General features: G+C 32.4%; 1 protein-coding gene across 1 annotated transcript; it reads left to right on the top strand.

The window, feature by feature from the left end:
• Nucleotides 1-1,363: 1,363 nt before the first annotated feature.
• Nucleotides 1,364-9,544, top strand: LOC103583034 (ubiquitin carboxyl-terminal hydrolase 38-like). The gene is made up of 3 exons (XM_008564457.1): nt 1,364-1,467; nt 2,706-4,065; nt 8,216-9,544. The coding sequence occupies exons 2-3, from the start codon at nt 2,866-2,868 to the stop codon at nt 8,375-8,377; spliced, it is 1,362 nt and encodes a 453-aa protein (XP_008562679.1). The 5' UTR covers nt 1,364-1,467; nt 2,706-2,865; the 3' UTR covers nt 8,378-9,544.
• The last annotated feature ends 5,438 nt before the right edge of the window (nt 9,545-14,982 follow it).

The following is a 14,982-nucleotide window of genomic DNA, read 5'->3' as shown; positions in this document are numbered from 1 at the left end:
GAGAGAGAATCTTATTGTTCTTTAACTGGAGGAAATTTGTTCACAAATTAAATTTAACATAGCAGGACAAAGAGAAAACTGTCTCCGTTATCCCTCGTCTCTGTTTCCTGGTAAATTGATTATATAATATATAATATATATGTATTTATGCAGATATATATGCTATATTAACTTACAAAATCAGAGTTATTAGGAAAAAAACCTTAGGAGGTTCCCTGCTCCCAAGAAAAGAAGAAAGAAATTAACAAGAAAGCCTAATTAAAGTCACAGTTGAAACCCTCTCTGGTTTCAGTAATACAGACCAACAATATTATTTTAGATAGGTAGATTTCCCCTATATAATTTTTTTTCTTATAATTAACAAAGCTAACATGTATTGAGAATTTAAATTTTTCTAGCCCCTGTGCTAAATTAATTCTATTATCTCTTAATCCTCAAAGCCAATCTATCATGTAATAAGATATATCCCCATTTTACAGATGAAGAAACTGGGCTTAAGTTACTTGCTCAGACTCATGCAAACAAGTAGCAGGATGAGGTTATGAACCAAATTGCTCTGAAGCCCAGGTTCAACTAGTATGCCAAACTTTCTTCAAAATGCTATGAACACCCCTAATTTGGGACAAATTATTCTTAACTGAGGACTAAATTGTTATATGCCACAAATATTCAAATTGTTGGGAGAATTCCACATTTTTAAGATATAATCACATCTTTTCAGATGCTTTTTCAGTTCTTTTTGTTGTGGCAAAGTCTAGGATTTGAACCTCAATTACTCCAGAGTGCCTGATCAACCACTAGACTAACCTGCCTCTCTACTTAAGCAATAATCAAGCTCCCTAATCAGTGTGCTCACATTCTACACATTATGACATGTGTACCCACTCAAGGAAATTTTATCTAAAATAGGTGTGCATGACTCTGTAGAGTATTCCCTGTATTACTTTAGTCAAAATATATATTCATTAACATATTTTCAGATTTTCAAAAAACATGGTTTTTCAAAAAATTGTGGACTCGAACACATGACTGTCAGAGGGGGATCATTACATCAAGGAGTTAGAGGGATCTAGGTTCTATTGTCATTCCCCTCTACCACTCATTTAGCTGTATGACCTTGGGCAAGTCACAGTTTCTTTAAATCTCAATTCTCCTCTACAGAATGAGAAGTTTTAACTAAAAGTTACCTGAATGTATTTTTAATTAATTTTATTTACCTCTAAGTTGCCCCCATGTCTGGCACTTTTTAATAAAGTTTGAGTACAATGTAATTTTAAGTAATCTTTATTAAACATTATATATTAAGATTTCAGTTACTTGTATTTTCACTTTCTTATATTTTCTCTATTGCTATCAAAAGAGGGAAGCATATGCACCTCGGATATTCTTTGAGGCTTCCAGACCTCCATGGTTTACTCCCAGATCACAGCAAGACTGTTCTGAATACCTCAGGTTTCTGCTAGACAGGTAAAAAGTATTTTTAAAATTATGATTTGAATTGTGTCTTTTTATAACAGTTTATTTCTACTTAATATTGTTTTTACCTTTAAAAACATATTTCAAGTGTTAATCTTTAAAATACCTAAAATACCTTTGCAGCCTTTATTGGATGTTTAAGTTTTCTTTTGTTTCTAATTTGGGGTTTTTGTTTTTGTTTGTTGTTGTTGTTTTTAAATTTCCTTACTTTAGACCAGCTGTTCTCAAAGTGTAATACAAGGGCCACTAAGGGTTCTTAAAACACATTTCACAGGAGTCTCACAGGAGTAAGGTTTTTCTCTTTTACAACTACATGTCTGGTATGAGGTCACATTTTCTTCGTATATTTTATCCAAGAAACATAAAACAATAGAAAGAATATAGAGCATATATGAGGATGCAGCTGTCTTCTATTAAGCCAGATACTTAAAATATTTGCAAAATGTAAAACACTGCCATCTTCTCACTAGGTTTTTTTTGTTTGTTTTTTTTGATTTTAGAAGATATAACTATTTTTCACTTTTAAAATGTTATTTATATTAACACATAATGGGTTTATTATTGTTTTTAAATGTATTTATATTTTATTCTCAGTTTTTGAAAACAGTAAATATCAGTAGATATAATCCACATAAATGAAGCTCTTGAATTCCTTAGTTATTTTTGAGTATAAAGAAGCACTAGAACCAAAAAGTTTAAAAGCCTCTCCTTTAGACCAGTTCATAATTTTATGGATTTGGTATATTTTACATCTCATTACTACTTAATTAATAAAACCTATTATCTTCTTGTATCTCTGTCTTTGCTTGCTTCTGTTGCATGAATGACTAGTAAAGTAAATTGAGCTCAGCGTATGCAACCTTCCTTCCATTCAACTAGGGATATATTCAGTGGTTTCTTTGTGCCATTCTATGAGACGCCAGGCAGACAGACATATAAGACAGCTAAGGAACGTATATAATTAACTGTAATGCAGTAAGTCCTATAAAATAGCAGTACAAAGAAAGTGAAATGAGAATACAGAGTAGTAATAGCCCCCTAGCCTCTCTTACTTTCTCAAACTATTTCGGTAATCTTGTAGATTAAAAAAGGAGAAACTTGATTTTTTAAATTAAGCATTCTATTTGATGAAAATAATTTGGCTATTTATGTAAGTCACTAGTATTTTTCGATGGAAATTACATTTAAACCTAAGCAAAGTAGCTAAATAATGATATACTCTCCTTCAGGCTCCATGAAGAAGAAAAGATTGTGAAAGTTCAGTCCTCACACAAGTCTTCTGAAAGTCTGGGATGCAATGAAACTTCTTTACAGGAAGTAGCCAGTAAGGCAGATGTACTAACAGAGACCTCTTGCACAAGTGATGGTGAGAAGACTTTGATAGAAAAAATGTTTGGAGGAAAACTACGAACTCACATATGTTGTTTGAACTGCAGGAGCACCTCACAAAAAGTGGAAGCCTTTACAGATCTTTCACTTGCCTTTTGTCCTTCATCTTCTTTGGAAAACTTGTCTTTCCAAGATCCAGCATCATCACCCAGTACACGAGATGGTGGTCTAATGCAAGCCAGTGTACCTCGTTCTTCAGAAGAAACAGTACTTTATAATCCAGTAACAGCTGCCTTTGTCTGTGACTCAGTTGTGAATGAAAGAATAGGCAGTCCTCCTGATGAGTTTCATTATATGGAAAACACTTCTGTCCCTAATGAGTCTAACAAGATTCTTACCAATAAAGATGTACCTCAGAAACCAGGAGGTGAAACCACACCTTCAGTAACTGACTTACTAAATTATTTTTTGGCTCCAGAGATTCTTACTGGTGACAACCAATATTATTGTGAAAACTGTGCCTCTCTACAGAATGCTGAGAAAACTATGCAAATCACGGAGGAACCTGAATACCTTATTCTTACTCTCCTGAGATTTTCATATGATCAGAAGTATCATGTGAGAAGAAAAATTTTAGACAATGTGTCACTGCCACTGGTTTTGGAGTTGCCAGTTAAAAGAACTACTTCTTTCTCTTCGTTGTCAGAAAGTTGGTCTGTAGATGTTGACTTCACTGATATTAATGAGAACCTAGCTAAAAAATTAAAGCCTTCTGGGACTGAAGAAGGTTGCTGCCCAAAATTGGTGCCCTACCTATTAAGTTCTATTGTTGTTCACTCTGGTATATCTTCTGAAAGTGGGCATTACTATTCTTATGCCAGAAACATCACAGGTACAGAGTCTTCATATCAAATGTGCCACCAGTCTGAAACTCTGGCATTAACATCCTCCCCAAGTCACTTACTAGGGAGAAATAGTCCCAGTGTAATTATTGAAAAGGATGTGGAAAATAAGGAAATGTCAAAAGAATGGTTTTTATTTAATGACAGCAGAGTGACATTTACTTCTTTTCAGTCAGTCCAGAAAATTACAAGTAGGTTTCCAAAGGACACAGCTTATGTACTTTTGTATAAAAAACAGAACAGCACTAATGGTTTAAGTGGTAATAATCCAACCAGTGGACTCTGGGTAAATGGAGACCCACCTCTACAGAAAGAACTTATGGATGCAATAACAAAAGACAATAAACTATATTTGCAGGTAAGTTGGAAATGTAAGCTTCATTATTTGTGGAAAGTATTAAACAGTTGACAGGTGGTTAAATGAGTGCCCTAATTTTGAAATCCAAATTATACATTGTCACAGAATTCTGAAACTTGAGTCAGGATTTATAGGAAATGCGCTCAACCTATATAATTAAACTATCTTACTTTCTAATGTTGTAAATTAACTATGCAAAGTGGCAATTAGATGCAGTGAATTAGAAGACCTTATTTGTTTTTAATTACAAAAGATGTTGCCATAAAATCATGCCATACAGAAATATAGAAAATTTAATAAAATGGAAGTATCTTTCCTCTACCCCTTAGACCTACTCACCAGGGGAAACAACTGCTAAATGTATTGTTTTTTTTTCTGCAAGACCTTTGTGTAAGTATTTTAAGGGATATTTATTGACATTTAGGTAGATAAGATAAAGAACACTAAAAGGTAGAATATGTAAAGAAAGGATGTTTGTATTCCTTAAGGAACTGGGCAATAAAACGAAGGAAATAATAGAGCATTTAGTAAACAAAAGCCATGGAAAAAGTTTGATATGAGATGAATTTACTTATAAGTTTTTTTCAAGTAATCAGTGATTTTATTACTTTAATGTTAATAAACGTTTTGCGAAAAGTTTGTTTTTGCTTTTAAAAACCTGTCGACTTGCTATCAAAATAAAGGAATCAACAGTAAATTATAGGCGAAATTGTAGGAAAGAAAATTGTAGGTATGTTAATTGGGTAGTCCAAGTGATTTTATGAGTTTAAATGAGTAAGTTTCTAAAAATTTTGCATTTGAAAGTTACAAAATTCGCAAGACATACAAATTAAATAAGAGCAGAAATGGGCTACTATAGTACTGATTTTTACAGGGAAATTTTCTCAAAAGCTTTCAAATGTACTTCATTATAAAATACTCAAATAATGATACATGATACATTTTTAAAGGAGTACAGCAGTGTTCTGAAGTGGCACAAAAACAAACTTTAGAGAAAAAAAATAGAAATTTAGAATATTTGTTAGAACTGTATCAATACCAAACACTCTCTAACATCCAGTCAGATGGTTTATGATCAAGGTAAGAAATAGAATGTATTCAGCCTTGTTGTTCTTGCTAGATATCATATCAGCACTAGTTATAAATCTTCATGATTCTTGAAGATTGGAGAGATAGAATGAAGGGAAGAGGGTTAAGATGAAATAGAAAATTTCTATAATTAGAAATTATAAAAATGTCCCAGTGCTATCTGGACTTTTGGAAATATGCAGATTTTTTATATATCAATGATTGAGTGAACTATTTATCAAAGGAGAGACATGGGTTTTGAAAGACAAGAAACTAATTTCTGTGACTATGATGCTAAACTCTTACAGCCACAACAACTACTTCTATGTAGCCTAGCTCTGACTGATTTTCCAATTTAACCATCTTGTCATTTACCATATTGCATCCTGATTATGTAATATTTGAACATAAGGAGCTATTCTTTTCATTAAAGAGTAATTTAAAATAATCATGTATTAAAAAATAATGTTTTAAAGCTTTTATGTTACTCTAAAGGAAAAGCATTACATATTTTGTGAATTCATTTTTTCAGTGTTGTGCAGTTGTTCTAAATTCCATCTTAAGTCTCAGATTAGCAAGTCATTTAATGCGTGAAAGATATTCCCAAATTTTACAGTAAGGTATTTCTTTACTTGTATTAAGACTGGCTATTAAATAAAAGCTTCGTTATTTGCCTATTTTCAGGCAAATTACAATAATAGATACTCCACTCTTAATTAGGAATTTAAATAAATTTAGATTGTGATTATTCGCTTTTACATACAATAATGTAATTGATAAGGGTTTGAATTGTGAAGTTTTTCATACCACTTAACCAGATCATTCTACATTCTAGCATTTTAAGTTTGTTAAGAGACTATATTGTTTATTCTGTTATGCTGATGAACACATTGTCATATTTGCCAGGCAATAGGAAAGCATGGTGTTGAGATTTTGTATACAGTAGTTTTTAGCTGTCATTTTTCAGTTTTGAGTACATGAAGCATGTATGTGTATGTTTTTGTTCTTATTCCCATTTTTTGTTTTTACACCCATTTTAAGGTATAGTTCCAAATTTATAGTTCCAGTGCTTTTCATCTGTTTCATTGGAGAGAGTGATAGTTTAATTTTTTTCTTTATCATACATACAGAAGAGTATATGTAATATGTATGAGGGGTCTTCAAAAAGTTCATGGAAAGATTATGATCTTTCAATTCTGTTTTTCCACAAACTTTTTGAAGTACCTTCATATGTGCAGTTTAAACAAAAATAAGAGGATTCATTTAATGTCAACAGTTTTACTTGAATGAGAAATCTTAATATACTTAAAGTTATTTATCCCAAAACCATAGTAACTCCTTTCTGTGACTGGATTTATAGTCTACTACTAAAATTAAGATTGATTTTAATATATAATATAAATTACACATTCTGTGAGAATCACAATTTGACATTTATACAGTGTTTTCATCTATATTAAAAGAAATATGATGAAAGACAGTTTTTCCTACTTTTATTCAGTTTAAGCTTGTCTTCTGAAAACAATATCATATATTTTTCTCTGTCAGCCATATAATTATATAAATAGAAAATAAAGCAGAAAAAGAATATTACTCTTTTGGGAAGCTCTATGTCAAGATATATAGGTCAGAAGCAATGGAGTTTTTAACTTAGTTTTATAATTTATGTGTCCTTCAACATAGCATTTGGGAGGGAATTACTTTATAACAAAGTCTCGGCATAATTTGCTGTATCTTTTGGGAGCAGAACTTCTTGAACTCTACCTTGGATATTCATTTGGTTTTAACTCATTAGGGAATATCATCTATACCTAAAACCAAATATTGATCTTAGATACAGAGTCATAGTTTCATTTTTTGTTTGGTTAGTGTAATAGGCTGTAGAACTAGATCAATGAAGATTTTGTTTCTTATGTTTGTGTCTGTTTCTGATGTATGTGGCTTTTATTTCCTATCTGTAAAACATTTGTAATCCTTAATTTTACAGATTGATATGTGTGCCTCTGTATGTGTGTATGTGTGTAGACATTGTACAGAGGAGCCAGTAATTATAAATGTTGTAAATGACACAATAGATGAAAAAAATGTTTTCAAGAAATACCCTGCAAATTAAGTTTTAAAAGCCCTGTCAGAGACTGGTTAATTAGACCATTCTGTTATAAGGATTTCTTATCAAAGGTCCCTTTCAGCCATAAAAATACATGATTCTTGATCATTTTGTGTGTTGGAGTAGTCTCTCAGTAGTCATCACATGCTACTGAGAAATAAGGTGTCAAAAATGTGAGGGATAGCTGTCAAGGTAAGCCAGGTTTTTTCCTTCATAATGAAAAATTGCACATCTTGTGAAGGTGGAGGGAGATGGAAGAATAGTTAACTAAAACATTTTAACTAGAAGTTATAAAATAGTATTACCTTGCCAGATGGAGCAAAGTCACAGAAGGGAAGATGACTGATTCCTGATAAAAGTTCTAATAATCTGGTAGGGAAAAGTTTTAAGTGTTACTGTTAGGAGATAGGCATCATTTTACTTATTAGTATTTTTTGAGATCTGTCTTACTATTTATTAAAAAATAGTCTAAAAGGAAAGGGGTAAAAAAAAAATCAGGCTTTTCTCCTTATTTATACCTTTTGCTATAATCACCCACATCCAAAATAGTTGATAGAGTGTAGATAATCCATTGTCATAACCTTTGAATTGTATCTTCTGTATATTATAAAAGAAATTCATTTCTATATGTATTAGAGAGTTGCAGGCACTGTTATATTTTCTGTAGAGAAATTTTATGACTTAAGGACTTCAGTTTCCTCTCTCGTAAAGAGAGGTATTGAAACAGAATGGTTTTTAGATCTATCATTTTGTGGAGTTACACCAGGATTTTGCTCTCTGCCTTTCTTTGCTCCAAAGGTGATTATATACTTCACTAGGATTTGGTAAGGATTGATATGGTCAATATTTTTAAAGTTACTGAGATTTGAAGAGTGCTTATTAAGGATTAATACAATTTTAAAATATTTGTGTAGGTGATATACCCATCCATTGTATTTAGCATTTTAATTTCATCAAAAATATTTTTAATTTTAGGAACAAGAGTTGAATGCTCGAGCCCGGGCCCTGCAAGCTGCATCTGTCTCCTGTTCATTTCGGCCCAATGGATTTGATGACAATGACCCACCAGGAAGCTGTGGACCAACTGGTGGAGGGGGTGGAGGAGGATTTAATACGGTTGGCAGACTCGTATTTTGATCCTGAGAGAGTTCAAAATGCACTGGTCACAAAATATCCAATACCATGACTGTTAAAATGTCAGACTGTAACAGATATATCTATCTTTTATTTTTCTTTCCATTAGACCCTTAGAATTTAAGAAAACACTCAGTGCTTGTTTTTATTTTCTTGACAATACATTTATTAACAAAATGCATCATGGGAAAAAATCTACCTCTTAAAATTCCATTTGCGTTTGTGGTTAGACATGCTTGACCAAAAATGTTCAGAGGAAAATATGTACCTAGTCCCTAATTAAGCTGCATTAAATTTGGTAGAAGCATTTAAATGGTCTATCTTCAGTTTTACTGAATAAAATATATAATTCATTTAGCATCCTTTATAAAAGAATTGATGCTAGAGGTGAGAGAAATATTGTTTAGAAAAAGAAAATAAAATCCTTTATTTCCTGTGTAGTTACCCCATTATTAAATTCAAATCATTGAAAATACTAGAGATGATACAGTCTCTAATGAAGGCAATAATGTAAAATTTATCAAGCTTTAGCACTTTCCAGGTTTTTGTTTAGTGCTGTCTTCCGAATCACTGTATCTGCATTTCAAGTACAAATGTTTTAAAAACAGATTATGTACACATATGTGCTGAGTTGACTTTAAGAAAGTTGCATGATCCTGTAGGAGCAACATTTTTACCTAAAAATTGCTAAGTTTATAGTATTTCTAATTGTTCAAGGATTTTAACTTCTATTTCAGGGAGTATATATTCTGTGTATTTTGAAGGAGGTGAGTTCTGTATGTGCCTTGCAGTACTGTAATTCAAAAATAGGAATCTTTGGCTGCAGAAAAGGTTTTTTTTAAAATGAAATGTTAGGAAGTAATTTTTGTGCTAACATTAAAATTATAACTTTTTGAAAGGTATTAGATTTTCCAGAAGTAAAATCTGATGGTTCTAAATCAATAAGTGTGATAGTTCATTTTTAACTCTTAGAAGAACTCAGAGGAAATGAACCTTGTTAAGTAAAAAATCTTTTTTGATTTTGCTACTTAATCCTCAGAATATTAAACATTGATCACATATTTCTAGAGTTGTGTATTTGAGGGCAGTTTCTGTTTGTTTGGGTCATATGGTTTGCACAGTTGCTTCTATTTCATAGTTTCAGATAAAATATTAAAATGCCAGATCCTACCATCCTGCATTTTCTTTTGCCAGGAAACTGGAAACTTGTCAGTTCTCCTGGGTCTTGATTATACAGTATTCAACAGTTATCCCAATTATCCCTCTTCCTAAAGGTTTTAACTTATCCATGGTTGTGCATTGTTCTGAAGCTTGGTCTCATTTATTCTGAAAACACTTTAAGGAAAGAATGTTCTTTGGTGATATGGGGTTTATCTTTTTCCAAAGCTTTTATGGCAGTGGTTAAAAACAGAATTCCTCATCTTCATTCCACCACCTCCCACTCCTAACCTGTTTCCACTCACCAGGAAGATCAGGAAAACTGATTAGATTAAAAACTGGAAATTCTTGGCAGAATTAATCGAGATTCCTACATTCTATAAATGAATGAACCAGAAGGATTTTTATCATATTTTCCTGTGGTCTTTCTCTTGTGAATTTCTAAGCTACCCTATGTGTTCAGTTATCCACGGCTAGATAATGATTTATAATCAGAATTATATCAGTCATAGTATTTATTGAAATTGGCAAAGTCCTTTAATACTTGGCAGATTGATATTGAGCTAAGATGTTTCTAGGAACTTCCATAAAGACAATTAGACCCTACACAGTTTCATCTATGAATATCATGTCTTTCAAGGATTTTATGTGTCAAGATAATATGTATTGAATTTTCAAAATGATAGCAAAAAGACGAAACTCTAGTTATGTAATAATATTGTAGCTATTCAAATTATAACTTTATCTCAATACCAAAGACTTCAAGGTAAGGCCTTCCTTTTAAGATTAAAAATATAGTGACATTAATTATTTGTTGAATTTAACATATTTGGAACCAGAATAATCAAAAGCTTCATTCAAAATCCCATCCAACTGAACTTTTTTAATAAGGTAATACTTACAATTGCTGTAATCCTAATGGATCTCTATTACTTAATTGCTGCTTTATTTAATTTTCATATTAGCTCTTTTCCTTCTCCAGCATACCTAACCCTTGTACTTTTCTCTGCCTCTTGCAAATGTTATGAGGTCTAACTCTGAAGGCTGACTGGAGTGCTATTGCTGTTTCTCTTTAGTTCAGCCCAAGATAATCAGTTTAAATGAAGTTGCTTATTGCTGCTAAAAAGAGCACATTGCACTTCACTACTAACAAAGGTGAAAAACTGGAAATCTGAGTCTGTTCCTTTCAAAGATGTTTGTTGACACATTGAGAAAAGTAGATTTTTTTTTTTTTCCCCGAGAGAGAGATGCAAAGAAAGAAATATATGTGACATGGTCATGCAAGCCCTTGTAATCTGTACTCTCAGCAGATGTTTCTGCAACTCTGACTCATGTACATTTACATATCTCAAGTGAAGGATTCTAGCTCATTCCTCACTCAAGTATCTTCCCACAGCCTCTCTTCCAGCTGAATAATCAGAGAAGCAGAGCAGCGTAGGACTAGAGACCCCTGACATTTGTCTCTAAACCTTAAGATTCCAGAAGAATCTTTTGAATGTAGAGATAAAGATCCCTCATGATGTGTAGAGGCCTGTGAGGTCCTTGTGACAGGTCCAAACAGCCTGTTAACTCACATCTGAGTTAATATAGAGAACAAAAATAAGAAAGAACAAAAATATTTCAGAACTGGTCTTAAGCTCAAATCTATAATGTTCTCTTCTCATTTAGTTCTGTTCTTTTTATGATAATGTTATTTACAAAAGTAGTTGTCTTCTTTTCATATACTTCGTCTTTAAAGCTATCTTCTTACAAGAGTTGGATGCTTATTGTGTGCCCAGCACAGTTTAAGAAAAAAATAATTGGCATAATCTGTCCAGTTACTGTAAATCACCATTTTAATGTTGTGTACTTTGTTCCAAGTCTTAACTCCCAGTATATCTTTTCCTATGTTTGTGTACTTCACATAATACACTCTATACAGAGAATACTTTTTAAATGAATGTTTCAGAGGAAATAATACTGTACACTAATACATACTCATTTTTCTTGTAAGAATGCTATACTTTATATATCCTTTTACCATCTGTTTTTTTCTAATGAGTTTAGATTTTTAAATCTAAATATTCCTTCAATAGGGAAAGATAAATTATACACATTTTATAAAAATGTATTAGGAAATGTTAACTGATTGTTATTAATAACTCAGTAACATCATCTGGAGGAGTGAAGTTAAATCTTGGATAATGTAATCCTGTAACTAAGAGATTAAAGTACAACAGTAAGGAAATTTGAATTGAAGATCATCCCAATGAAAGTTAAAAAATAATTCTAAAATAAAAGTTGTTCCATATATATATTCTTAAGCATTTACCAAACTGTCATATATCTTCAGTGTTAGCCTTCTTTGTTTTAACAAAATAAGTTAACTTTCTAACAGTTCTTTTTTGGAAGTAAGTGAATCTCAAAATGAATGAGGGACTTTAAAAAGGGGGGTTTTCAAGTAAACAGTGCTTTTTTAAAACTAGCCTGTTTTTAAAAAAAAAAAAAAAAAAACCCTACAGCTTTCCCATTTGAAAATAAATTGCTATAGAAATAATTTTTAAAGAAATTAGAATCAAGATTTTTACAAAATCAACAATCTGGGTTTCACAAATTCAAAAGGATTTGTTATGTAAAACCTTTAGCACCAATGTTACATAACTGGTGTGGATTTAACATTAAAAATAGAATCTAAGAAGTCGGCCAAGTGTATTGCCAGCTCTCGTCAGTGTCTGTTATAGCCTGCAGTTGTTTTTCTCTTAATAGATCTGATGTTTTCATGTTTTGCTTTTTGTGCTACACACACACGTACACAAACACATCCTACCTTGACTTTAGAGGGATGAAAAGGTTAGCCTTCCCTGTCTGGATCAGCAGTTTTCAACCTTGCATTCATTTTAAAATTATTTGGCAAGCTTTTAAAAAATAATACCATGGCCAGGCCTCCTCCCAGACCAATTAAACTATGTGGGGACTGGGCATCAACATTTCTTGAAGTTCCTCATGTGATTTTAATATGCATCCTGGATTGACAACTTCTAGGCTACAAAGGAATTTTTTTCCTGGGGCTTTTATCCAGGGGAGCTAATGTGCCAAGGCAGCTAACATTTTAAGTGTCTACCGTGTGCTGCATGTTGGCAAAGCAGAAAGGGTCTTCAGAAAGTTCATGGAAAGATTCATATTTTAATTCCATTTTTCCACGAACTTTTTCAAGTACCCCCATATTTATGTGTCTTTTTAACTTATACCATCCCTGTAACTGGGCTCATACGCATGCCTTCCCTCACCTCTTTATGGATAAAGAAAATATTCAGATTAAGAAACTTGTTTAACATTATGTAGCTAGTAAAAATCAGACCTCCAAAGCCAATGCTCTAACGGAGGGAATGTAACAAATAGAAAAGTAACAAATAGAAAAACGTGAACAAAAGGCTTAAGCAAATTACATATTAATAAAGGCTTACAATAAATTTTATGAAATAAAATTTCTATAGTCTGTTTCACTTATCCTTTAGCACTCCAAACATGACTTTAAAAAAAATAGAGACCTGCTTTATTAAAACTAATGTGTGGTAATCTAAAAAGTTAAGAAATGTGGTTCTTAGCAAACTCATTTGATATACCTATCTAGTCTACTTACTTTACTAGCCTCATATCTTCCTTTCTTGCCTTTCTGTCCTCCGTAAGTCATATTAGACCTTGCATTGTTTTTACACAAACAACATCATGTACTCGCCATCTCTAGGCTTGTGTACATACAGGTCTCAGGATAGCATACCATTCCCGCTCACTTCACTTTCCTCCCAGCTTTCAATTGACAAATTCCTGCCCATGTTTTATTATGCTTAAGTATTCTCATACTAACCTCCCCAACTGATTAGTTTCCCCTTTTATCGTGGATTGTGTCTTAGTAGTGGAGCTCAACTAGCCATAGAGTAAAGGTTAATCCTTTGCACCCAACAAAGATTAAAAACTAACCTTGAATGGATCAAATTCTGTAAGTAATTTAACTGCATACAGAACAAAGTTTAAATGAATGCAATAAATGCAACATTTAAGAAAGTACAATTCACAATATCCAGCATCTGATCAAAAATTATCAGGCATTCAAAGAAGGAAGAAAATATAACATACCCAGGAGAAAAACCAATCAATAGAAACACATCCAGAAATTATGGAGAAAGAAAGGAATTTGCAAACTAGGAGCTTGTTAAAAGGAATGTTAAGAAAAACATGAACACACTGAAGAGAGAAATGGAAGATCCAAGAGTTCAACTAACCACTAGCAGAATAAACAAAAGAAAACCACACCAAGGCAAATTATAATCATATTACTTTAAAACAGTGATAAAGAGAAATTCTTAAAAGCAACTATAGAAAAAGAATACAGTACACATAGACTGAGGTCAGCAAGCTATATATAGCCCATAGGCCAAATCTATCCTGCCTCCTGTATTTTCATAAAGTTTTGTTGGAACACTGCCATACCTTGTTTGCTTACATTTTGTCTGTGGCTGTTTTCACACTACAACGTCAGATTTCAGTAGTTGTGACAGATTATATGGCCCGCAAAGCCTATATTTATCAGAGTACTTCACAGAAAAAGTTTGTGATTCTTAATACAAAGAAAGCAGTCATACAGTCATGAAGCATGCAAGTAGAAGACAGTGGAATGACATCTATAAAGCACAGAAGGAAAATAGTATCAACCTAATGAATATTCACTATATCCAGTAAAAATTTCATTCAAAATGAAGACAAAAAAAGCTGAGATATTTTTTCCTTGAATATTTGCACTATAAGATAATGTTAAAATTCTTCAGGCTGAGGAAAGTGATACCAGATGGAAACTGATCTACACAAAGGAAAGAAGAGTGCTGGAAATGGATTTGGCACCATTGATTCAATTTACAGAATATCTAGGAAAGAGTTCTGGAAAGCTCAAGGCTCTCACTGTGCCCATGAGCAGCAATTTGAACTTCCTGCTGCCTCCACCATGCATCAAACACACACCAGACAGTCAGACAAATGACTTCCAAGAAAGACAGCATCAATATGGACTACAGCAGGGGTTGGCAAACTGCAACCTGTGTAGAAAATCCAAAGTAATTAACATAAGAATGTTTAACTTAAATATAAACTTTTTAAATTAGTGAGTTTAGCAAGTTCAAGTTCACTAAATACAAAGTCAATATACAAAATTCAAGTTTAGACATCAGGGATAAGAATTAGAACGTAAAATTTTAAAACTGTATCATTTACAATAATATAAAAATCAATTTTCTAGAAATCTAGAAGTTTAATTTTTAAAAAATAAAAAATGCACAAGACCTCCACACAATACTACAAAACACTATTTTGGAGATTAAAGAACACCTAAATAAATCATGGCTTGGGACCCTCAATATTATAAATATCTAATTCTTCCTCAAACTGATCTATAGAATTAGTGCAATTCCAATCTTGGGATT

The sequence above is a fragment of the Galeopterus variegatus genome, unplaced genomic scaffold (genome assembly GCF_000696425.1).
Source record: "Galeopterus variegatus unplaced genomic scaffold, G_variegatus-3.0.2 Scaffold19186, whole genome shotgun sequence".
Taxonomy (NCBI): domain Eukaryota; kingdom Metazoa; phylum Chordata; class Mammalia; order Dermoptera; family Cynocephalidae; genus Galeopterus; species Galeopterus variegatus.
Note: the sequence above shows the minus strand (reverse complement) of the source record. Positions and strands in the feature narration are given on the sequence as shown.

Bases quoted from the DNA above. Each gene is read 5' to 3' on its own strand.
- LOC103583034 (XM_008564457.1), top strand. From the start codon at position 2,866: ATGTTTGGAGGAAAACTACGAACTCACATATGTTGTTTGAACTGCAGG. The intron at 4,066-8,215 runs GTAAGTTGGAAA...TTTTAATTTTAG, and splicing joins ACAATAAACTATATTTGCAG to GAACAAGAGTTGAATGCTCG.